Source organism: Pelobates fuscus, chromosome 11 (assembly GCF_036172605.1).
Source record: "Pelobates fuscus isolate aPelFus1 chromosome 11, aPelFus1.pri, whole genome shotgun sequence".
Taxonomy (NCBI): Eukaryota; Metazoa; Chordata; class Amphibia; order Anura; family Pelobatidae; genus Pelobates; species Pelobates fuscus.
In genome coordinates this window covers 31190017-31217766 of record NC_086327.1, presented here as the reverse complement: position 1 = coordinate 31217766, position 27750 = coordinate 31190017, and the positions used below count along the sequence as shown (strand labels likewise).

The following is a 27750-nucleotide window of genomic DNA, read 5'->3' as shown; positions in this document are numbered from 1 at the left end:
ATCCCTTTAGATCTAAGTTCTTGCAATAAAAGGCGTCTTTTGCCTGGTGTGTTTAGACCTTTTACGTTATAGGTGACCAGTTTCATGTTGGGGTAAAGGTGTTATCTGTGCTAATTTTGTGCCTCCATGGTTTCTTTAAGTGTGCCCTGCGTTTCGTGTCGGTTTTGAGCGCCCAACTTTGGTTTTGAATAGAGGAATGCATTTTCTTGGGGTGTAACAAGTTACTAGTGTGCCGAGAGTGAGGGGTGTAGGGAGGGGTCAGAGCAATCAATGGGTGGTGTACCCAGACGGGCTCCCATACTCGGGGCCGCGGTCCGCCACCTAACCAGTAGGTGCGGGTAGTGGGGGGGGTGCAGGTGATGCCTATTAATAACTTAGTCATTCACCTAGGGGCCTCAGAGCAATTTTAACAGTAGAACATACATTTTAACCAAACAATTATTATTCAAAACAAATATTAAGTTTACAGGCCAAGAGCCCACATCTTTTGACCTCGTAATTGAGATAAATGACAAGGTCCCTGTGCACAGTTCATGCCCTTTTGCGATATCTGTTGTGTGTGGGGCAGAGTCGAAGTCTAACCAGCTGCGATAGCTGCCAATGTCCCGGGCTTAATGGCTATATGACCATAATCAGTCCGAACTTGTGCTGTGCATTGAGGGTAAAAAGTTCTGTTGAGGTTTAGCAGAGTCTAGGGTTGTCATGTTGTTTAGGTGTGCGTGTGTTTGTGTAATATAGTTACGTATATCTCGAGCTCTTCACTGTGAGGACCATTCTGGCGACATTCTTGGAACTTTCGTCGGTTTTTCAGGTCCACCGGGTGGTAGCGGCAGTCCCCAGTCCTTCAGTTTACGGATGCCTTGTGGTAGGTCAGCGACCATGTGGACCGCACCTTGATGTGAGATGAGGAGTTTAGCAGGATATCCCCAGCGATAGCTTACATTTTGTTCTCTCAGGGTCGTGGTGATGGGCGACATCGATTTCCTGAAGTGTAGGGTTTCTGCTGACAAGTCCGCAAAGATTTTGATAGCTTTATATTCGTCAGGCATGCCTGCCGTTCTGCTGGCTTTCATGATTCGGTCTTTGGCGTGAAAGAAGTGAATTCTAGCGATCACATCCCTTGCTGCTGTAGGCGGTAGATGTTTAGGCCTGTGCAGTCTGTGCGCTCTATCAATTATAAGTTGGTCAGGGTGGATTTCTGGAGTGAGAGCTTGGAACATGTCGGACAGATAGTTATGAAGGTCAGCTGTCTGGACTGATTCTGGGATGCCTCGGAACCTGAGGTTGTTTCTCCTCGCTCTGTCTTCCATATCTGCCAATTTGAGTCTGTGTGCTTCCACAATGTTGTCCAGTTCTTGGAGTTTGTCCGCCAGGCTGTTATGGGCTACAGCATGTTCGTCCAGTTTTGTTTCGAGTAATGCGGTGCGGTTACCGATCTCTTGCACCTCTTTATGCAATTCAGCTTTCAGCTCCTGAAGTTGCTTCTTCATGTTGTTTTGTATATTGGCAGTGAACTCTTCCATCATCTCCCTTATGCCTCCCATTGTTATGGGCTGTTCGTCTGGTGCACGAGAGGGTGATGTGTGCGGTGAGAGGGAAGTTTCCCGCCTTTCTTGGGCGTCGCCATCTTGTGCAGGCTCTTGATTCTCCCTCAATCTGGAGGCCGCAGTTTTTGTTAAGAAGAATGAGGCTCTGTCAGTTTTACCCGGTTTATTTTTCTGTCTGTGCGACATGGTGGTTGTTTCCCCCGTCTGTATATGTATTTGTAGATGGTTTTGCGCTCAGTGTGCCGTTTATTTTTGCTCTTTTGGTCTCTATAAGTCGGAGCTGGTCTTACATGCGTCCGCTCGGCTCCAGCAGCAGGCCACGCCCCCCAGGTTTATTTTAACATAATATATTTCGGATTTTAATTTTTTTAATTTTGCATAACATTTTGAATGACAGTTTCCCATAGGTATCTTAGGATATCTTTTCCCAAGGGTATCTGGGGTATGACATGCATAGCAATGAGGCGGGCTAAGCATTCATCTCCGATGAAGTAATCGAGATTGATGATTTTTGTATAATCCAATCTTTCTCATAGAGAATCAATGGGTGCGCCCGGTGTGCTGTACCAAATCCATGCATCTCATATAAAATCTGGTGAATTGAATGCTTCGGGTCATCGTGCTAGTTGTAATGACGGCAAATGTAAAGAACTTTGATTTTTAAGGTCTTGACAAGGAAGTACTTCATGTATCTCTCAATCTATCAGCCACTAGAGGAGTGTTCTATCACAAATGTAAACCAGTGACATGTCTCGAACACAGTAATGTTTACATTTCTCAGAGTCTATGCACGAAAACCATTTAATTAAGATGAATTGGTTTTGGTGCTGAGATAGTCCCTGATCCACTTCCATCCAACCCATATACTTTTTGTATACTAAATTTAGTTTTGCATCAAAAAGTGAGCAAAATTACATTTAACTCACAAAGCTCAACTTATCTTCCAGCCCAATATGCTAACAGAGTAAGTCTTAAAACAATTCCACCATTAACATCTATGGGAAAATTGCTATTCAGTAAGCAACTTAAATTCTGAATCTGCTAAAGAAATCCAACCCATTAATATTACATTTTGGTATTAAGCAGTACTCCTCAATAACCATATTATCTGATTGTTTTTTTATTTATTATTGTCACTCCTACTACACATGACCATATGCTGTATGCTATGTTTATAATATCAGGAATTATTACTTTACTGAGAGGGTAGTGGATACATGGAATAGCCTTCCAGCAGAAGTGGTAGAGGTTAACACAGTAAAGAAGTTTAAGTATGTGTGGGATAGACATAAGGCTATCCTAACTATAAGATAAGGCCAGGGACTAATGAAAGTATTTAGAAAATTTGGCAGACTAGATGGGCCGAATGGTTCTTATCTGCCTTTAAATTCTATGTTTCTATGTTTTTGCTATGTATGTTGAAACAAAGGTTATACTATATTTTATTTATTTTTTGCTGAAAGAACTTGTTAGTGAGGAAATAAGCAGTAAGCGTTGGGGACACAGGTCTACAATCCCTTCCGATCTCTCCACCAATTATCAGAGAAGTCACATTGATTTAACACAATACAAAATCAACTGCTAATCAGGAAGAGGAGGCCCGACATATGCTGATAAATGTTATGTCCTAACAAGAAATAAGAATTACAGGTCAAGTGCATGTCTAAGAGTATTTTAAAAATTATCAAACTGTTTTATAACAAAATAGGAAAAAAGGAAATTTGATTGAAAAAAACAAACATGGCCAAATGTAAGACCTTGTTTATTCTAGTAACTCAAAATAATTGAGTATTTCATCTTGTAATACCTTTTTTATATTTTTTTTATATTTTTGATCGTTTGGCATTTGGTAGCTGTTGCCATAATAATGTATAAAGAAGGTAGCAACAGCCCAAAGGTTTGTGCCACAAACCCACCCCTCTGCCCCACCAAAAAAAAAAATAGTGATAAAAATAATCCATGTGAAAATAAATGTAGCAATCAATACCCAAACTATTAAAAAGAGTATTGTTTTTTTAGGATTTGTATCTGTGTTTTGTTATGTCTATTTTATATTTCAGTTTTTATAGTGTTTTCCAGGTGATGGGTTGACTATAAGTATCCCTGCTTTCTGAAATAAATTAATGATTTAAAAAGAAAAATCTGCAAGCTATAATTATCTCCTTAATTTTCTGTAAAGAAAAACATACACTGTGTAGTACAATGTTTCCATTATCAGCACCTGTAAACAGATTAGATGGCTAGTTAATGGCTGTGGGTAAATAACATTCTTAGAATAATAATGTAAATGAAGAGCATAATAAGCACTCTTATGTGTATAATTATATAATATATTTAATACTATACAGGAAAACAGTGACTTGATATTTTAAGGAAACACATTATTTTTTGAAGACGGATAACGTTAATGAAAATTAATAAGATGGAGCATGGACAGATAATTATCTGGGCACAGAATTACATTTAATGGTTTATGAACAAGAGCTCAATTGCAAACTTCAAATTAAGAAAGACTTTCAGATATTTCCCAGCGGTATAGTATTAAAAGTGTTCTATATTTCATTTTATGTATGCGGTAAACTTTAAATAGTCGAAAGCAAAAACCACAGCCAAAAATCTAAGAACCATAGGATATTAAAACAATAGTTGGTCTCAGTCAGTGAGTACATTAGAGTACTCTATAGGGAGGCAAATTTCACACTATTGCAATGTTTTAAAGGGAACGATCACTTCCCCCGAATTTTTTAAGATTTTGTTTACTTATTCCAATATTTAACAAATATTTAATATTGAGGTTTGAAAAATTTAATTAAATGTCAAAATCCACACCACTTTATCCTACAGCTAGGTGTATCCATCTTTGCTCCCTGTCAATCATTGTTCTAAGCTCTGTCCTTTGCACCTGGTTGTTAGGATAGAAAAAACATACATCTGGCTGCTATTTTGGGGTCAAGAAGGAATTTTTTCCTAGTTTGTTGCAAAATTGGACGCGCTACAGACTAGGCTTTTTTGCCTTCTTTTGGATCAACAGTAAAAACATATGTGAGGAAGGCTGGACTTGATGGACGCAAGTCTCTTTTCAGCTATGTAACTATGTAACAGAGAAGAGTGTAAAATAAAGGAGCACTCCACTGCCACATATTGAAAAAATAAATAAATAACTATTTAGACTAGATATACCTCCAGTGAATACATGCATGACATTTTACAAGCATGTATTCATGTATATCTTAAACAAGCTTGCAAAGGCTGCTGTTCTTATGAACTGCAGCCTTAACAGGCCCTTCTCTTTTTTGTTTTCCAGAGGAGACAAGGCTTCTCAGCGGAGCTAATGGAAGTAGGAAGGAATCCTCCCTGGCTGTTTCATTGACAGCCAGGGGGTAATTCCCTAGTTAATTTATAAAAGTGATGATTTCTCATAGAAATCAGCACTTTTACAAACTGGGATTAAACTAGGGTACTCTTCATTCATAAAGAATTTGGGGTGTGTAGTAGTCCTTTAATTAACATTTCTACTTTTCCTCTTTATTTGCAATCTGTGCCCTGGCTTTGCCGTTTCTGAACCCCATAAAAAGGGTTAACACAAATTATAGTGGATCTTTAAGTTTTGTTTTTAATTAAAAGATGTCAGTTCCAAACAAGTGACAGCTCCCCTTTAACGTCAACTATGTAAAAGTCTCGTGACGAGTAAATCCCACATTCCATTAAACTCATTTAGCTATGTTTCATTTAACTACATTAAAATGACACTCCGAGTACCATTGTAGCATTTGCCTATTCCTGCCGCAGAGCTAATCCAACTGCCCTCTGCTATGACTTCCACTTGTCTATACTTCTATTAGCTTATATAATATCTTTATTCATTCATGGAGCTAACTGGAAGTGCAGAAATACATATTGCATAAACCCCTACTATACAGAGGATTATGGAATGTGCTCATCACTCTCATTAAACATTATGAGAGCACCAAGATTGGCTGAGAATACTCTGTAAAAATACTATGTGACAGTGATGTTGCAACAAACAAATGAAGTTAAGAAATATATTTTTATGTTCCAATATTTGTGCTTGTTTTATTTAATTGCAATCCAGCCTTCAAATCCCTCTAAGGCAAACACCTATATGAGTACTAATACACAGGCATAAACCTGTTTTAACCTCGTGCTATATGGTAATTGGTAAGACTCGTGGCATGACTGCTATCTATTTTAGAGCAGTTTACTCATTCAAAGTGATGAGTGGAATTGTTCTTTGGGTATAAACCCATGTTTGGTAGTACCCTTGTTTATGAAACAAGAATAGATAAATAGACCAAAATTAAATATTACAGATGGGAAGTCTCTTCCTGGTGTGGATGAATGACCCATTAATCAGTGATTTGATTGGGTAATCAGTGACTTGCAAATGTCCATTCCTCTACATACGCATTAGTAAAACTATTTAAAACATAGAAATATAGATTGGCCAATAAGGAACTAATAAGGAACTAATTCATCCATCTAGCAATGTCCTTCATTTAATTATTTGGGATAAGCATTTCAAATGATCACAATCTGTCCCATAGACAGAATCTGTCATTCAAGTTGGTGGGAATTTGTGTAGATGAATATTTTCTGTTTTTCTAACAGATTGTGATAATTTCAAAAATCTTTTCCAAAAAAAAAAAAAATTAGGTCAAGGTTGTCCTACTATGACATCTCAGACTGGTTTCTTGTATTTTCCTTTCAGGTAAAGTTTATGCACATCTCAAACATCCATAATTACTTGGATAAAAATTTATCTTCCCCACCCGCCACATTTTTTATGCATTATGTAGATCATGCATTAATAATAATACAAAAAAATGTAAATTAACAGGTTCATGTTCCCGACCACCTACACAAATGGCATTCGGGAGATATAAACCATCGAACAGGGGGAGCATTCGTACCCGGAAAATGAGAGATTCCCTTTTTTGGTTTTCGCACAGGAGCCCCACGAATAGAGACCAGCCAAGACACATATTTCCCTGGAACTATTTTAGGCTAACGTCTAGTGTCTGGCCGGTCAAAACTTCCACACGAAGACATTCCCGTTCCCAGGTATGGTTGGGGGACTTTTGGGGTACAGTATATTTTTTGTGTCTGAGAGATAATTAAATTGGGGGAGTTTACTCAGGCAATTATCTCTCAGGCACAAGGGATCTTGGGATTGAAACCCCTGCATTTTCTGCATGTGAAACCCCTTGCAGGGGACTGGGCATAAAAGCTGTGCATGTGTCAATAAAATTCAGTTATACCCACAGAGCTGAGTGTCGTCCAGTTGCTGGGGAGTTGGTGGGAGATCCTTGGTTTATTTTACTTCTTGAGTGTATTTTGGACTAACCAGCGGAGAAGTGTCCCTGCTAGGACTAGGGCTCCTCTCCAGTATACTATAAGTAATTTGAAGTAAATAAATTTACTCAATGACCTTCATCACCAGGGTGATTCTACCTGATCTGTTTACCAATTATGTTTATTGTATCTTTAGCTTTATATGAAAAAATATCAATAATATTGATGAGTTAAGTATTATTACCTGGTAGCTGGGGCTATGTTTGCCACTTGCTGGTGGGACTGTGCGTAAGGGATCTGTGATTCCTTAGCCATAGCTTGACTTTCCACAGGTATGTCAGGAGATGTCTGACTATTTTTAATGCTGGCTTCTGGGTAAGAATCCATGTCTAAATAAGAACGTTCAGGCATCTCAGGTCCAAGCTCCACTCGATCCACCAGCAAGTCCCCATAGTGGGAATGGTGGAGGTGGCCATGATGTCCATGATCTTTGCGTTGATTCTGGGAAGAACCTTTGTCCCTCCATGGAATCCAACATAACTTCCAGGAAACAAAGAGCGAGACCCCAAGAAGAACGATCCCACAGAAAGTTACTATGACAGACAGCAGACTTACAGAGATATCTGGAAAAGAAAGATATATTCATCAGAAATAGCTTATGATATATATCTCATTTGGTCTATGGTTGAAGGTGCAAGTTTCTCAATAGTCTAAGACAGAACACTATTAGTTACTTTGTGGTACGTATATTCTCTTTACCAAGCAACCTGACTGACTGGACAGATGGACAGACATATTAATTGATATTTAAGAAAGACTACTATTGTAGAAATTTACTGGTTGGTTTATAAACAATATAGAAATAACTTTAAACTATGGCACATGATGAGTATACTTTTTATGTTTGTATATTAGAACTTTAAAAAATATACACTGTGATTTCCCATAACACTATTACAAATCACAATATATATATATATATATATATATATATATATATATATATATATATATACATATATATTCCAGAAAGAGTGCAATCAAAGGACTTGAATACATTTTCAAATAAATACTTTAATGAAGTATTAAATTACAAGAAAAATACGTATTTTTCTTGTAATTTAATACTTCATTAAAGTATTTATTTGAAAATTTATTCAAGTCCTTTGAGTGCACTCTTTCGGGAATATATTGAGTGGCTGGAGCTATTGCACCGAGGCATCTGACAAGACCGGTTAAATTGAGTGCAGGGCACTCGGATTTTATATATATACATATATATATATATATAAACAAATATATATATATATATATATATATATATATATATATAATTTGCATTAGTGTTTGCAAGCAGCAATGTTCCCAATTTCCCAATCTCCCTGTGTTATAGTTTTATATATAAGCTTGTTCTTTTGTAGTGTCTGAATATATTCTCTTTACATTGTGCATATATATATATATATATATATATATATATATATATATATATATATATATATATATATATATATATATATGTTTCTCTTTCTTTCAGGATTAAAATATGTGCAGTGGATGCACCAGTAGCTAAAAAAAGCATTTGAATCCCTTGTGGGTTATCGTTAATGCCCATATGCAACTCAACATATGCATCAAACCACAAGCAGACCTCATTGGATCAAAGGTTCGCATTTACTGATGTGTAAATAACTAACTGATACATGCTAGCAAGAGAACAGCAAAAAGAACGAGTTAACATCATCACCCTATAACATCAAGTACATTAAAGAATGATTGACTTCTAACCTGTGCTAAGTAGACCTAAATAAAACAGAATTGGCCACAACAGGATCTTGATTTTATCCATCAACTAGAAATAATATCATCATAATTATTTACAACACATTTTATATATATATATATATATATATATATATATATATTAAATTCCCTTGGATGTTTATAGATTGTATAGATTGTATAGATTATAGATTTTGCCTTGGGCGGCATTTTCCAGGGGGCGGCAAAAAAAGCCGCCCCCAAATGCCCAGGGCAAATGCCTTGTTAGCCTTGGGGCTAACTGACATGCTGGGATGGCGGCGGGCAGCGCTGGCGAGGGAGCACTTCCTCTGAGCGGTCTGCTCAACTCCCTCGCGCGCCACAGAGTGAGGCTGGGAGACGGAATATGACGTCAGCGCACCTGAGTTTTGTCCTGCCTAGGGCAGCACAAAACCAGGATACACCACTGCACTAGAGGTGTGTTAATCCTTACAAAATTAAAGGGGCTGCAGGGCTAAAAAGTCAGGATCACTATACCCATTTCACTTAAATGAGATGAAGTGGTGTGTGTGCCTATAGTGGTCCTTAAGATGGACTAGCAATTAAATTTCGTTATTAAAGTGTCATGCTGACTCCTACAAGGGTTGATAATTCATAATTTTTGCATTGAAAGGTACAATTAAATAGGCATTTGCATGGGGAAAATTTTCAGTTCGGTTCGGCATTCCGAAATTCGGGACTTCGGCAATTCGCCACTTCGGCAACTTCGGAACTTCGGCACTTCGGAAATTCGGCACTTCAACACTTCGGCAATTTCGGCACTTCAACAATTCGGCAATTCATCTAATCGGACATTCGGAAGTACCCAAATGTCCGAATTGCCCGAAATTCGGTAGACATCTGGTAGACAGGCACTAGAGGAGGAGTAAACCGTCAGAGGTAATTATTGCAGTTTATAAAAACTGCAATAATTACCACTGCAGGGTTAAGGGTGATGGGAGTTTGCACCCAGACCACTTGAATGAGTTGAAGTGGTCTGGGTACCGACAGTGTCCATTTAAGTACCCTGGGAGTCAGATATTTTTTAATAAGTTTCTAAATTTCTTTATTAGGAATGTGCAGATTAAGAGCCAATTTCCAAATCTGCATCTGAATTACAAAATGGAGTGGGAAAGAGTCCCAACACCGATAACAATATTCATGTTTTGTACATCTTCTTCCCCTCTGTCAATCATTCGTATTCTCGGTGAATGATGTTGCAGCTGCGGTGAGGCATCAGCTGCTACAGCTGCCTATGCATGGATAATCAATACTAAATTCTTTCCACTGAGACCTATTGATCACATGAACTGCATGGACAAAATAGGTGCAATGTGTAGGGGAACTGATAAATGTGATAATGCATAATCCCCCAGCAGGGATTGCTGACATCTAGTACCCTAGACTAGCTGTTTATACTGAGAGTTAGCATGTGAGTTAACCCTTTAAGGCTAGGGTTTTGGTAAACCCCATTATATTATTACATAACTGCCATGTCACTTAAGATATTGCCGAGCATGCTAGTTTTGGACTGTATTCTCAAACATTAAAACCTCTTACATCCATACTCATGCACACACATGGATACAAATACACAGTCTCCCCTATAAGGTGTGTATATATGCTTGCACTCCTGGAATATAGTATAAATACCCAGTGCTGGTCAGGCACAAGATATAGAAAAAACAAGAAATGACCGCACTCTTAGGCCTTTCATAGGATATGGAGAAAGGTTCTGCCATCCTGATGAACGCCCTCATATTGGGCTGAAACGTTGATGATTTATTCATTTTTAAAATTATGTAAATTAAAAGTTATAATTTATTATATCCTATGAAAGGCCTAAGAGTGCGGTCATTCCTTGTTTTCTCTCTCTCTTCCTCCCTCTCTCTCTCTGTACACTGATCATCCACAACATTAAAACCACCTGCCTAATACCATGTACCCCCTCATGCTCTGATGCCATGAGTCATGGACACCACAAGGCATCTGAATGTGTCCTGTGATATCTGGCACCAAGACATTAATTAGCATAAGGACAAGGCAACACCTTGAACTTTTTGTCAGGTTCCTCAAACCATTCCTGAACATTTTCTGCAGTGTAACAGGTACATTATCCTTCTGAAAGAGGCCACTGCCATCAGGGAACACCATTGCCATGAAGGAGTATACGTGGTTTGCAACAATATCTAGGTAGGTGAAACATGTCAAAGTAACATCCACATGAATGCCAGGAGCCATAGTACATCCTGTTGACATCTCTTCCCCACATAAATGTTGCACACACCTGCCCATCCACCTGATCTAAAAGAAAATATGATTCATCAGACCAGCCTTCTTCCATTGCTCCATGATCCAGTTCTGATTCTCATGTCCCCATTGAAGGTGCTTTTGGAGGTGGACAAGGGTCATCATGTACACTCTGAACAGTCTGTGGCTACGTAGCCCCATACGCAGCAATCTTTGAAGCAATGTGTGTTATGACACCTTTTTGTCCTAGACAGCATTATGTTTTTTTTCCAATTTGAGCTACAGTAGCTCTTCTGTATGATTGGACCAGACAGGCTAGCCTTTGCTCCCCATGTGCATTTGTGAGCCTCGGGTGCTCATGACCTTGCTCGCAGGTTGTCCTTCCTCGCACCATTTTAGGTAGGTACTAACAAATACATACCAGGAACACCATATAATACTTCCCGTCATGGAGATGAATTAACTCAGTCGTCTTGCCATCAAAATCACTCAGATTTGCTTGCCCATTATCCCTGCTTCCAATACAAGAACTGACTGTTCACCTTAAAAGATGCCATTGTAAAAATATAATAAATGTTACTCATTCACCTGTCAGTGGTTTTAAAGTTGTGGCTTATTAGTGTATACTTTATATGTGAGGAAAGTGTCTAGAACAAGCATCTCAATCTTCAGACACCCAGATTGTCCTGAACAACAACTTCTATGATTCTCTGGGTAGTACTCTACTGTATACAAATAATTTTGGGAGTTGTAGGCCAATATCTTGGAGTCAGAGATTGAAATCCAAGCTTTAGAAAATACTACACATGTTTCTCTATATATTTCCAATATATTTTCTATTGGGATGTGGCATTTACACCAATAAATTAGAGCTAGATTTTATATCTCGCATGGTTGATAAGGACAATAATCTCTTGTCAATGCAACATATTATTATTATTATTGCCATTTATATAGTACCAACATATTCCGTACCGCTTTACAATATTATGAGATGGGGAATTTAACTATAAATAGGATAATTACCAGAAAACTTACAGGAATGATAGGTTGAAGAGAACCCGGCTCAAACAGGCTTACAGTCTATACATATGTCTTTGTTTAATGAGTTAGTATAAAGGAAATGGTACACTTGTATCCAGTCTCTGTTGGTTCCCCCATTTACTGTCAACCTTGTGTGTCCATCCATCTATACATACATTCTAAGACATACAGTGTGTGTACGACTCCTTACCATTTGTACAGCTGTGAATACACATGTGGAGGAAGCAGGTTGCTATGGGTGCATTAAGATAAGTTTCCCTACCCAAAAATACTTTTTATTACAAATATGATTTTTTGTTCCTGTTCAATGAAATCACTGGTTACTTCTCAATCCTGGTGGCTTTCTGTATCTCCTGCAGTGTTCGCTATACCTTTTATGTGTCCTGGCAATTAGTTTCTGAATTTGTTCTGGAGCACTGAGCATAAAGGTCAGTTAGCACTGAGCTGTTGAATGAAAAATTCAGCGATTGTGGCAGCAAAATTGCAGTACTCTAAAAAAGCATGCTGGGATAGACATATGATCAGTGGCATGTGGGCAACACATTTCATTAGGGTGTGAATTTTCTGCTTTTTTAAAAAAAAACAAAAAACAGGCCAACATTTCATGAAACCTAAACCATAAAGAAATTTATTTTAATTCATCAAACATATTTGTTAAATTACCAATATTTGTGTGTTCTTAAAACTGATTCAGAAGTGCAGGCAAGGATTTAAAAAGTTTATCGGGAGGACAGATTGCCCTCAATTAGGGGGTGTCCGGGCATGTTTGGCACTCTTTGCACATATCTGTATTTGATGAGAGGTATGTTATATGGGTTTCTTCTTCATTGTTTACATATAGATGGTGAATGAAGTCAGGAAAATTCAAGGTCCGGGTCCCCTGTCTGTACCCTGGTCCTAGGCTGCCACCTGAGGTTGCCTAATTGTCCATCCGTCCCTGTTTCTGATAATGAAGAAACACTAGAAGAACACACAAGGTTGACCGGATCCACCATGTTTTATGCCCATATTGATTGGCAGCACATGAAAAGGTAGCCCTGTAGCATGCAGAAGAAGGTGTATAAGATTAAGCAATAAGGCAATGAAGAATCCTGCAATCAAGCAATTGGGCAATGAAGAATCCTGCAGAATATGAATTATACATACTTCAGGGCAACCCTTTTCACGCGTTTCCATAAATATGACAACATTATTTGTGTCTGAAAACATGGTGGATCTGGTCACCCTAAACACACCAGACTAATAATCTGGGAGGCTTGCAGGTGTAGGTAGAACTATTCACATTATTTTTATAGTGGGAAGCTATTGTATGTGTCGTAGTCATAAAAAGCATGTGTTTATATATTATTTATATAGTGTTTAGAGGCATAAGGAGAACTTTACTGTTGACATTACAATAGGTTAGAGGTTCAGCACATAAAGTTCTTAAATACACATTTCAAAATGGGAATAATTCTGCATATATTAATATTTACCTATAGAATTTATACTCTACAACTTGGATATGTGGTAGCGAAGTGGTTTATTATTATCCAGAATATAAAGAAAGAATGTAAAATAATAAATCATGACTATATCTTACATTTAATATAAAGAGTATAAATAATTTCAGATCTAACACTGCATGTATCTGATATACACTATGTATTAATGTGCCAATAATAATACAATACATTAAAAGTTATGAACTCCAGACTTTGGGGAAAAGAACAAGACAAGCCTTTTTCAGTGTTCTACAATCATATCCTCTACGCATGCCGATTGATAATGCCTAGTCTTTAAATAATGAATGGCTCTGTCCTTATAAAAAGACAAATTATAAACATGTTTTATGCTCACAAGATATTTAATTCCCATTGAATCAGCAGCCAAACTTGTTATAATTAATCCATTCCCCAATCCTTAGCGGGGGACCTTTAAAAAACCAGAGATGCAGAAATCCGATTTTACACTGAAAATAGAATATCAGTCATGTTAAGTGGAAAACACGGGGAGAATATGAAAATTAGGGATACCAAACCAAGTAATTGAAGTTGATGGTTGGAGAGAACCAATGTCTCAAAAGCAAGTTGCTCAAGTGGTAGAGTAGTTAGCACAATCTACAAATGTAAATGGACAATCTGATATAAATGTCGTCCCAGAGTTAGATTTTTGGATTATTACTTTTTTTGGCCATTAGGGCATATCGGGTATTGGGTTTCTCAAGGTTTCGCACATATTACCGAGAAGCTGCATTAGATATTACATGTGCACAGAACCCACTGTCATATTCAGTTGGAACTCTTGGGGTACGTGACTCTGGCCTCAATTTAATAAGTTTACCAAATGATTCCATTCTGTTAGATAAAAAAGGAAAAACGAATAGGCCCAAATCTTCTCACATAAATGAGGAGAGTGCTCCCTGGATATATACCAGTATCTAAAGTAACGGTGTGATCTCTGTGGTCGAGAAAAATTTAACAAAAACTTAAATTATAAGCAAAATGGCTATATACATAAATTCAAATCTGACTAAAATACATACAGAATATACCTTACACTGGACCTACTTTTTACCAACAATTAAGCTAGTCATGTATGCTGTGTGGTAGACCTGTCTCATCTAATATAGGAATAGCCTTACAAGGCTAAGGACTTTATGTATATAGCCATTTTGCTTATAATTTAAGTTTTTGTTACATTTGTCTCCACCACAGAGATCACACCATTACTTTAGATACTGGAATATATCCAGGGATCCCTCTCCTCCACTTATGTGAAACGATTTTGGCTTATTCTTTTTTCCTTTTTTTTCATACATTAGGGGGTTAAGCCCTGAGATACCCCTAGAGTGTCTCACTGGTGTATCACCTCTGTGACTTTGTTAACACTTAAGACCCACTTTGCTCTTATGCTGTTGTATGGGTGTAACACAGTCATAGAACCCTTTTCTACATTCTGTTAGATACACTTTCCAAATATTTGATCTACAAGAGGTCGCAGAGTTTAACGGTGACTTTGGTAGACAAATCATCTAGAAAGTTTTTCTTAAGGAATTGAATCATTTGGAAAGCATATTAAATGGAGGCTTAAAAAAACTAAATGTTAAATAATAACTCAGTTGAGAAAGGTCCACATCATGGCAAGAAGCAATGTTTAAAATAAATATCCACTGTTACGACAAAGAGTGCATTATTCAATATCTTAGTCCAAGTAATGTAACGACTCTAACTGGGAAACTAAAAAAAAAAAACCATAATTCCGGACTGTATTTCAACAAACACAGCCCTGAACTATGAATTTTCCATTGAGGTTCCAGAAGAAAATTTTGATAATGGAAGCCTACTCTAAGCTGAGAAACAAATGAGCTCTTATTTTAGAGCTATGCTGCTTTGTAAATTAAATTTTAACAAGCATTATGGTAGATAGAATGTATATTTCCCCTGAGAAAAACGTAACGTAATGGACTTGTGTCAGGGTCGATGTCGGTACAATGCCTACCAGGATGATCACACTTCAATAAAAGGTAAGGACATAACAATTCATTAAAAGATAAGATCATGTTTAACATAATCATGGCAACTTGGGGATGCTGTACATTTGTCTCAGAGACTAAAACTCAGTAGCAAAGCTTTATAGATGTGTAAAGAATATTTAGGCCAACTGACCATTAAAATGCCTTAAATGGGAACTATCATTTACCAGGATTTTCTAAATTATATTTACTTATCCTTATATTTAACAAATATGCATTTTTGAGATGTAAATTTTTTTATTAAATTTAGAAATCAAAACCTCCTGCAAAACCTCCTGCAAAACCTTATCCTGCAACTGGGCAACTCCATCTTTGCTCTCTGTCAATCATTTTAGAAGTTCTGTCTGCATGGAGAGAGTATACGGAGAAGAAGAGAATTGAAACAGTATTTCTATTTCTCATTCTTATTTGCAAGGTATGCCCTGACTGTGCCAGGACTGAACTGGATTGCGATGTCACTATAATACATATTTCATATGAATTTAAAAGAAAATGGAGCATCTCATGAAAAGAATAAACATTTTATGGTAATTCAGTTCAAATCTCAGTGAATAATTCTAAACTAGGCCACCCATGAGCTTGCTATACAAAGATGACAGCACTGTGAACTTTGAAGCTAATAGCAACTTCAACGTCAACACACAATTCTAAAATAGAAGCAGAGGTTTGCATAGCGGTTACCAAAAGAAACATTTTATTCACAAGAGGAAACAATTGAAATCTGTGTTTTCATTTTCGAAGCTGACTCACATTTTATAGCCTAATATTTCTCTCAATCTTTGCCTTTGCCAGTTGTTTTGTTTGACTAATGTATAATTCTCTCATCTCACATTGTCTTGTCATTTACACACGGTCCCAAACACAGTTTGGGTAATAGATTTACTGCAATCACAACCTAAAAAGATCACTGACGATCAATTACCCAAGAGAGTTTAACCTCCATTCCAATTATCTAGTATTGACAACAAATACTGAGACTACTCTGTTAAATTGTAACCAGTATTGGACTGGTGGCAGACAGAGAAGAACAGGCTAGTTAATGGTATAAGCACGTACACATTATATCATGAAAATTGCTGTCTAACAATTTGCAGTATGATAGTACTAGAATTATACATAACTTCAAAAATACTAGGTCAAAAAGACAGACAATATTTGCCATTTAGGTAATATTAACAATTTGAAATGACACAAAATTATTAGATAGGCTATTCACTAAACTGGACATTGCAGACATAGACCAGAGGTTGAAAGTTTTAAGTAGAAATACCTGCATTAGATAAATTCTTTAATTTTGCATATTTTCCAGCTCAACTATTTTGGACAAAAAATGTCAATACTCGGTTAAGTGAATAATCGATGTAATATGTTGGTGATGCAACCAAACATATGTAGTCTTTATCGATTGAAGATCAAACATCGATAAAAATGTTCTGGACACAAACAGCATTAACAGACTGATTCCTACGATAGCAATAGTGGCGTAATGGCAACATCAAATAATCAACTGCTATTTATGTTATTATCTTACAGCGAATGCTAAAGTGTTCTGAGTTCCATTTGGAAGACGAATGCTATATAAAAAATAGTTTAATAATAATATTCTTGGTGCAGTGGTAATAGCACTTTAAACAATCATTGGTGCAAAATGATATTACACAAGATTAGATTAAATAGTGATTTTATTGAAGGTCCAATAAAACAATATGCAACTAGGGAAGGCAGAGATAAGTGACTCTCCATGGCTGAGAAACAAAAGGAAAGTGTTCTGCACATAATTGTTCCGTATCCTCTTTCCTTATTCAATGTTTACTATAGAGCTAGGACATGACCCTGAGACTACGTTCTCAATTATTTGGGGATAAGCCTTTCCTTCTTTCCTTAAACAACAAATAACATACTGACAGTGTACAAAGACTGCTTAAGCAGTAGCACGTTGGCACTTATTAATTCTATTAACCCTCATTATTTTGAGGATTAGTTTTTTGGTTTTTTTTGTTTGTTTTTTTAAATCTAGGTATACACTGAAAAAGTGCATGGCATGTGTTTCTTCCTTAAAATAGTAACAGAATGGACAGGACATTGCAAAATATAAAGGGGGTTAGGAGCTGGGACTCTGCTAATTTGCTTATAAGAGGTACTTTTTCTCAGTACTGGAGACTACCCTCAGAACATGCATGCAATTCTATGAATGTATGTATATATGTATACATATGTATAGGCCAGAGGTAGACAACCTTTGGCACTCCAGATGTTGTGGATTACATCTGTTATAATGCTAGTAAAGCATTAGGGGAGATGTAGTGCCCAACATCTGGAGTGACAAAGGTTGGCTACCCATGGTATAATATAGGTAATGGATAGACATCATGTGAAGATTGAATAATAGCAAATACAATATCCTAGAGGAAAGCATTGGACTGGCCTAGATCATCGATCTTGATGATCTCATCCGAAGACATGGAGCAGCATGCCAGAGACTAGCAATGCGAGGGGGATAAGGTAAATAAAATCACTGTTTTAACCCTGGCAGCGGGGCCTGCTCATCTAAATGGTGACTTTGCATTCCAAACACTATAGTATCCCTTTCATTACCTAACAGTGCAGCAAATACACCAGCACAATAGGAAGAACATAACCTGCAGTGTGTCCAAGTGTACTGGATGGTGCCGTCTATTAAACATGGCTTGGTGTTCACAGGGAACAGCCCCAGATATGCGGCACTGTATCAGTAAAATTACATATTACTTGCATTCTACATTTACCCAATTATGCATAAGCGGATTTAGATTGAAGAACTTCATAAATAATATTAAACATAAAAAGGATTATCAAAATAAATCTAAGGATTATAAACATTGCCTCAAATGGTACTGCTTTAATCTTCCAAAGAGAAACAATTTAACAAGTTAATCAGTTAATCTTGAGGTCGCTTTAGTCTATATATATCACTTTCTATTTTCTTTTACTTATGTAGGAAGATGCAATATTTTATCCCTAATTCTGAGGTACTGATTATAATGGGTTTGTATTTAAATGACAGAGACATCTAAAGAGACAACAAATTAGTTATTTACAACACATTTACAATATTGCATGAATGGGAGGGCAGTTTAAAAATACATTTGTTGAAGCTCTGGTCTTCTTCAGTAAAGACCAAGTCAGTGTTCTACTAACTGCAGTAATATGGAAGCCATATCAGAATTAGGGAGATATTTTGAGGACATGATGCTTTCTAAACAGAGAACCAAAATAAACTAAATTCTCTTTCATCTACTGAAATATAACTTTTTAATTATGGCAGCCATACCATAGTGTCCCTCATTCTAAAAACTTTGTTCTGTCTACATTATTGTGTTTGAAACACAGAGGATGGTCCATAAACTAAAGGTTAAAAAACAAGCAGATTTATTGGCAGAGTGTACAGCAACAATGTTTCGACCATGAAGGATCTTTGTGAAGCTTGACAAAGATCGTTCATGGTCAACATGTTGCTGTAAATTCTGCCAAAAAATCTGCTTGGATTTTGAACCTTTAGGTTCTGGACCATCTTTTTTGTTTCAACTTTCGTTCGGTGTTTGGCCTACCTCTGTTGCGGTTTCACCCAAGTCATTAGAAGTATCCCTTTGTATCATCTGCCTTATTGTTTTTGTCAGTTACCTGCTGTGTTATTTTTATTTAAAAACAGTCAGCAGATCTTTGCTACAAAATTCCAACAGATTTTTATGGTCCATAACGGTTTTGTCTGCTTGCAGTTGACATCTGTCTCCACTGATGCCATCCACCATTTGGGCTTTACCTTTTGCAACCTGAACAAAAAGTGAAAGCCCTAATTTTTATCTAACCACTTCTAAAAGATTTGACATAAACCTGGGGGGCTGCACCCAGTGGCTGAGCTGTAGTGATTATATTTCTGGAAAGGCTCATTTAATGGACTTCCTGGTAAACAAGAAAAACATGAGCACTTGACCAGAAATGACCAGAAGTCACGATGTTACCATCAGTTTAGAGCAATATCACAATAAATTCATACAGTGGGCTCTCCCTCTTTCTTTTCTGTCCCTTTAGCTGTGGGGCTATATTTGGACAGTGTCTCAAACATAGAACAAAATTTGTATGAGTTAGACGAGGAAATTCACATTTTTTTTCCTCTTATAATAGCTCACATGCACAGATGGTTGAATTGATAGATAGAAATAACAATTAAGTGAAATGTTCTTAAGTATCATAGCCCACATTCCCACAAGTTAAAAATAATAGTCCCAATCAAAAGATAAATAAATTCTTTATTTTGGTAAAGTTGTATTCTAATATTTAGCATAATCTTTATTTTTGGATTGTTTCACCAGTATTGGCACCCCATTTGCCATATTATACAGAGCCTGAGATGGCTCTGGATCATGTGAGTGAAATTCAATCCCATCATATTATCAACATTAGTTTTACAGGTCACACTATGGTTCTGTGTTTCCATTTATAGGTTTTCCAAACCATATTTGTGATATCAAGACTACTCCATTTGCTGGTATTATTAACATTTTTTTATTCGTTCAAACTTTATATGTAGCGGGTCCCAACTAGTATATCTACTTTATTCTATATTTTTATTTGTATTTTGTTAAGTGCTGGGGAAACACTTTATTATTGGTTGTGATCACTGCACATTTATTCTTTAATTATTTTAAGCGCCATACACACTTATTTGTATTGTGTCAAAATTTTATTTGCACAAAAAAAAAGGAAAAAATGAAAAGTCACGCAAGGAGACATCAGGAATTGTCTCCTATCCCTACAATAGAACAGAAGTTGTGATTACGGAAAATCACGGAGAGAACAATTAATTCGTTGTAAAAAGTGAGCATGTCTACTCTGCAGCTGAAAACATCTCAGCATGGTGCCTGAATAATTAATTTGTACTTTAGCGGTGGAATGTGATATGACATAAGGATATTTGTCCTGACAAGATAACAGTAAGAAGAACAAAGGCAGACATTTATGAAAGCATGTGTACCTTCGAACACATGGGGAGTAATGTGCACCTCTAAGGAATTTGCGAGAGATTTCAGATTACTGCATAGAATCAATTCCCCAGCCAAATTATAAGTGGCACCATACAATGATTTAAGACATGAAGCCAAATCATCAATTTTTTTCACATATATTAATAACAATCCCCAGCCAAACGTGAACGTGCTTGAGTTTAATGTACACATACTACAAATACATTTTCAGAAATGTTATAAGATGAATATAAAAGTACTGTGAGTAGCCAACTTCCAAAATAAAACAAAATAGAAAAAAAAATGATTTAAGGGGAAAATATACAATTCAGATGATAGTGATTTTTCCAAGTAGGTTTTTTTTTTTCTAAATATTGTCAAATTAGAGCAACTCATTGTTTAGTTGGAGAGGAACTAAGAGAAATAATTAATAGTTAGCTATGGGTTATGATTTATTTTTTTATTTTTTTATTTATATCATATGTCCACTAGTCAGGACAAAGATTGGCATATCCCAGAAATCCCATGATGCCTTGCATGCCTGAGAAATATCTAAACATGTCATCTCTGTGACATCATTATGATATATTATGTCCTAGAGCATATGAGCATACTAGCCACATCATACAAAGTAAAGGTTTTACATCTCCACTGCCCTCCTTACCTTAGAAAATGTATCAAACTTGTAGGTTTGCATGAGCGAAAATAGAACATACCATTACATGCACTATTACTTTGACCACATACCGAAAGAGAACTATTACAATAACTATGTAGAGCATGGGTCGTCAACCTGGTCCCTACCGCCCACTAGTATTTCGGCGGCGAAATACTCCTTTTAAGAGGATTTCTCCTTTTGAGAGTGGGCAGGTGAGCGGGAGTGCACACATTAAAGTACAAACGCGCACAAGAATTCATGCATGCGAACAAGCGAATGCGTGCATGCGCACGCAAACGTGACTGTAACACGTGGGAAGAAGAAGGGGAGGAGTGGAAGCTGATAGCAGGGACAGGCAGAAGCAGGCAGAAGCGGAGCAGAGCAGTTGTAAAATAGGAGAAAGAAAACGTATAGGCAGGAGAGAATTGTTGTTGGCTAATGATAATAAGTGGGTTAACTAGTTTTTGTACATTGCCCTAGGGAAGGTAAAAGAAAAGTATAAAAGGAGATAAAAAGCAAAAGATAAAAAAAAAAAAAGGGGAAGAAAAATTGAAAAAAGGGGATAAAATAAAGGAGGAGACTACTTGTAAAAAAGGAGAGAAAAGGAGCAGCGTACTTGTAAAAAGGAGAAAAAATGAGCAGAGTACTTGAAGAATAGAAGAAAGAAGGAGCAGAGTATTTGTAGAATAGGAGAAAGAAGGAGCAGAGTACTTGTAAAAAAGAGAAAGAAGGAGCAGGGTATTTGTAGAATAGAAAAAAGAAGGAGCAGAGTACTTGTAAAAAAGGAGAAAGAAGGAGCAGAGTACTTGTAAAAAGGAGAAAGAAGGGGCAGAGTACTTGTAGAATAAAAGAAAGAAGGAGCAGATTATTTGTTGAATAGAAGAAAGAAGGAGCAGAGTACTTGTAAAAAGGAGAAAGAAGGTGCAGAATACTTGTAGAATAGGAGAAAGAAGGATCAGAGTATTTGTAGAATAGGAGAAAGAAGGAGCAGAACACTTGTCGAATAGGAGAAAGAAGGAGCAGAATACTTGTCGAATAGGAGAAAGAAGGAGCAGAGTACTTGTAGAATAGGAGAAAGAAGGAGCAGAGTACTTGTAAAAAAGGAGAAAGAAGGAGCAGAGTACTTGTAAAAAGGAGAAAGGAGGGGCAGAGTACTTGTAGAATAAAAGAAAGAAGGAGCTGATTTTTTGTAGAAAAGGAGAAAGAAGGAGCAGAGTACTTGTAAAAAGGAGAAAGAAGGTGCAGAATACTTGTAAAAAGGAGAAAGAAGGTGCAGAATACTTGTAGAATAGGAGAAAGAAGGAGCAGAGTATGTGTAGAATAGGAGAAAGAAGGAGCAGAATACTTGTCGAATAGGAGAAAGAAGGAGCAGAGTACTTGTAAAAAGGAGAAAGAAGGAGCAGAGTACTTGTAGAATAGGAGAAAGAAGGAGCAGGGCACTTGTAAATAAGGAGAAAGAAGGGCAGAGTACTTGTAAAAAAGGAGAAAGAAGGAAAATAAAAAGGAAAAGGAGAGAATTGTTGTTGGCTAATAATAGTAAGTGGGCTACCTAGCTCAGCCTTCCCACTGGGCATTGCTATAAGGAAGGTCAAAAAATAGAAAAAAGGAAGAAAAAAAAAGGTGGGGAGGGGAATTGAGGAGGGGAGCTGATGCACAGATGAAAAATCATATTATGAGCAAACAGAGAAATCGTCTGAATATCACCGAAAGAGGAGACCTTTGTTTGTTCCTTACGAAAATTGAGCCAGATATCAAATATTTAGTATCGCAGCATCAGCCTCAAGGATCTCGTTAATCACTAGTAAAGATAATTTCAATTTACTTTATTGTTTTCTCATTAAACTTTCTAAAGTTAAAAACATTATAAACATGCATAAAGTAGAAATAAAAAGATAAATGTATGTACAATTATTTTTTTTAAAACACCCTCCTTTCTAAAAAACATTCTGCACTTGCGCGAAAACTGGTCGGCGTTAAGGAAATGTTTCCATCAAGAAAGATGCATTAGTGGGCGGTAGGTAGAAAAAGGTTGACTACCACTGATGTAGAAGATATGTTACTAAGCTATGCATGTATCTATTAAATTTTCAGAATTAATTTTATGTATCAGCTGAAATAACATTATTTCAAAAAAGATCTAGTGGGATACTGAAGAACGCATCAGCCAGTAACTTGTTGCCGGTTAAAGCTTATTGTTCATACAATGTGGTGTTTCTAGTAGTTAAATTGGCACTGGCCTGTGGCCACAAAAGATTGAATTATTATGTTCGATAGTGTCTGCAGAAGATACATTGAATCTATTCTAATTTATAGCAGGTAAAGATGGGGTTAAAGTATTTGCATAACTGGCTAACACGACATGAAATCACTTGGGCCACTGTAACCTGTATGAGACCCAGTATGCTCACTTTAATCCATCACTATGCCAAGCTAATGTGAATTGAGAGTTTATTATATATACTCTCAATGAAGACATGTATACATTTAGCTGTACATTTTTTTATTGGGGGTATACATAAAAACAGCTAGAGGGGGGCGGAGCCTGACATCCGAGGCAGCCAGACGTGCTCTGTAAGAGCTCCTGCTTCTGGCCCAAAGTAATTGAGTTTTATGCCCGGGCTATCCAGCGACCAAGCTACAAAAAGCACACATCTTGCTAAGGGGTCCTCGGTGCACCGGAGGATACCCGCTGTGAGCCTGTCCGAGCCCGGTCCGTTCTGGTAGCGGCTTGCGGCCTACACAAGCCTGGGCTAGGGGAGACGGCCGCTCTCCTAGCTCCTCGGACGTACGGAACGGACTCGGGAATAAAACTATTCCCCCCCCCCCTCTGGACCGGTGGGGGTTATCCCGGTATGCACTGGCTGAAGCCTATACCGACCCTAAGCGACTATCACCCCACGACTCCTGATCGTGGCTGACTAATCTAAGATGGCGGCCATACCTCTGCCCCGCCAACCAAGCCTGAAACAGCCGATGGAGCCACGAGGAAGGGCCGCCGAGCTGGTGCTGGAGCGCTTAGACGCGATCGTTGCTAACTTCTGGGCCAAGTGGAAGGCTCGTATCATAGCGACACCACACAGACCTCCTGAGGGGGAACAGCCCAAAGAGCTACCCCATAAGCTTGCGGAAAGCCCAGCAGCTACCGGGGGCCACCCTGCTACACACAGCGGCAAGAACAAACATCCCCCCCACATGACTACCAAAAGGAGAAGGCACAAGAAATCACAGCGGCGGGCAACACTTTCCCGAAAAGCCCAGCAAAGTTTCTACCCACCTTGACCACAGAGCTCCAGACTCACCCGTCAGGGGCAGCGCGACCCAGAGAAAGTCCCCTTAAGCCACACGGTAGACGAGACCAACGGCACACGGAGGACACACCTGCTCCTGCCGCTGCACCGCACACAGAGAGAGCAGGCAGGGGAAACAGAGACTGGTATCAGGCGTCCTCACTGTACCTGGACTTTAAGCGGCATAGGCTAAACGCCATAAACAGACTCACACCAGACCCAGTATAACAAGGGTATCAGCCAGTTATATTCTACCAACATGATTTAACGTTCCTTTTTCTTTTTGCTGTTTGTTGCTTTAATATTCATTTATATATTGCCCATGTTGAAACTAGCAATCCTACTTAAAACACCCTCAGGCGATAATAATATTATATTGGTTATCCATAACGATGAACAGTAGAATCGTGTTTTACTATATCTACATGCGCCTTACGCTCAAGCGTAGTATTACTCCCACTCAAGCACGCTGTATATTACTTTTTTTTTTTATTTGTAATCATCTACTGTCTGTCTAGATGGCACACCCTCGAGTAAATATGTATGACCTGCATAATCTAGACCGGTACCTATAGCTTGTAAACTAATCCTTTACTATAACAAATGTGCACAGTATATGAAACCTCATTGTCTGATTATCGTTTAAAAAAAAAATGTGCCGTACTATCATATGCCACAAATCTCATGCCTCTTGAAATGCCTGTTTTTTACTGTCGTGGCATGAAAAAAACTGTATGTTTAACTCTTGCACACAAAAATAAAGAATTTAAAAAAAAACAGCTTGAAAAAGCTGCTTTGCTCTTGTCTGCAGCCTTTGCAAGCCCTCCCCTTCTAACCCCGCCCATACTTTGTGTGGCTGTCCAATTACAAACGTCCCAATGCAGCTCAATGAGAAATCTTTGCAAGGTATGTGCTCTGAGCAATCGCTGCCTCTTGAGTTTAGCTCAATTGAACTAAACAAACCAGGAAGTTTGCTAAACAGACTGGTTGTATGACATTCAACCATGGGGAGTTTAACAAGGTTAATTAATAAAAGTGTTCATTTCGATTGAAATCTGTACTTTTTGTAAAATGAAAAAAAGAGGACACACTCTTTGTACTTAAAGTTTTAAGGGTCTGGAGTGTCCCTTTAAAGTGACATCATATTCAGGCTCTTCGCAATATGCTCCCTAGCTGACCTTTTATATCTTAATGAAGCAGGGAGAAGGCGTCATTGAGGAGACGTCACTTCCTTATCACTAGTCTAATCCAATGCTCCTCATAGAGCAATGTTTTACCCTGAAGAGGATCATTGCCCCTAGACCACTATATTAATATGAAGTGGTCTGGGTCACTTTAGTGTTCCTTTAATTATTTAAACCTTTTTTCGATATTTTTTAAGAAAATAGACTGGTAAGGTTGGCAAAGCATCATGGGAAAACTAGGATAGCTAAGGACATATCCTTTCCAGGCCACCCAGCTGTGTTCATCTAAGGAGTTTATATTATATATTAATGAAAACATAATATCACTTAGTTATCCAACATTGAACCCATTTGCAAAGCAGATATATCCATGACCTTTAAGGACAAAACAGGAAGAGAATACAAAGGTTTTGGGATGTCACCCAAATCCATTGTCTGCCGGTGTTCCTCTGATTATTTCAGATTTCTCAAACCCACACCTTTATACAGCATAGCCCTGCAGCGCCTTGGCTTTTCTACTAGTAAATAATTCAGTGTCTTTAGACACTGACTTCTCTCCAGTCTGTTCGTAACAAACAGGTTACATGCACGCTCTATTGATTTCACTTCCTGGGCCGCATGTCTTCGCTCTTCCATAAAGATTTTACAACTACACTCGCTGTGCAAATGTCATTGCTATAGTGAAAACAAACTTCAGCAGGTTTACTCTGGCTTGTCGAAGAAACGCTAATATAGGGATATAGGGATCTGTTTTCCTACTTGATATTATAGATATGGAATGTACACAGGAATTAAAGATGACACACATATAAAAACACATTCAGATTATGTCTTGGATACATTTATATTCATTGTACTAAGTTTCCAGCAGATATTCTTTAAATATTCAGTTCTGATATATATCTAATATATTCAGTTTATCTGGTTTAATATTTAGTTAATTATATATCTGTTGTCAGAAATAGCAGATCCTCAGATTTTGTTGGACTGCAAATCCTACAATGCTTTGCCAAGCTTTAGAATGGCTAAGCACCGTGAAAGTTGAAGTTTTAAAATATTTCAGGAGCTTCCTTTTAGGCAACGCTGGTGTAAACTCATACTTGCCGTGGGGATCTGGGAAGGGTAGTGGCTGGTGTTGGGGTGTGCCAGTTACACAAAATCAAAACACCAGTAGCCAATCAGGGCTCTTTGTGGGCAGAGCACACAGGCTAAAATGCCCTGGCATAACCTACCATAAAAAAGCTCTTGGAGCATAGTTAATGGTTTTTTTCTTCTGCTTTTTCTCGAAAGTGAGACACCAGAGAAAAAAATCTAAGATAGTAGGAGAGTGATCCAAAATCAGCTGGAAGACATGTACACTGTCCGCTATGATGGCTCTAAGATTCTTTATTGAGATCAAAAATATGTTATAAAATAAATATATATAGCTACATTTGCTAATAAGTGAAGCAACCGATTAGCTTGCAACTGTTTCCCTAGTAAGTCTCTAGTGTCTAATATATTCAGTTCATCTGGGTCAATACCAGTTGTAGTAAATATAGAATCTGTCTAAAAAAAATAACTGGAAATGATTCTTGCCAACAATATGGTCAACGTTTGCCCCAACACTATAAAATATAACTTGCTGTGTTCTGTTTTGTAATTTTTTTTTCATCATTTGGTCATTTCATTATTGTTTCTTCAAAGTTATTAATGTGTGATTGGAACAGACACTTTATATTTGCTATTTTTTATTAATATCTCTTTCTGATTGCCATATCCGAACGTCAAAATGCTGCTTCTGGATACCTATTTCAAATTGCAATATCAAATGTTAATAGACTGCACCTACTGTGTTATGTGATTGATGGTTGAGTTCAGACAGCAGTCAGCCAACAGTCAAGTTGCACACAATAACGTGCATGGAAAACGAGGAGTTTTTATTAATTGGAAGCTAATTTAGATTTTAATTGATCTTTGGAAAAAAAACATTGAGTAGATAAGTCAGTCTCTTTAGTTCAGAAATAATATTTGAAGAAAAAAAACATCTATCTACATTTTGTAATTTGAATATGTTAAAGAAACAAATGACATAACAGTACTGCTTTTAACACTCTTTCATGTTTGGATGTTATACTTTTGAGAGTGATTCACACAGACTCAAAGTTGCCTGA

At 37.5% G+C, this 27750-nt stretch overlaps 1 protein-coding gene across 2 annotated transcripts in view; it reads right to left on the bottom strand.

Moving 5' to 3' along the window:
* The window catches only part of SYT3 (synaptotagmin 3), a 126733-nt gene that overhangs the window by 86060 nt on the left and 12923 nt on the right, over window positions 1-27750 (bottom strand). For both annotated transcript variants that reach the window (XM_063435787.1, XM_063435786.1), the window contains exon 3: window positions 7105-7483. In XM_063435787.1, coding sequence (XP_063291857.1) covers window positions 7105-7483 — 379 coding nt within the window. The remainder of the gene's footprint in view (window positions 1-7104; window positions 7484-27750) is intronic.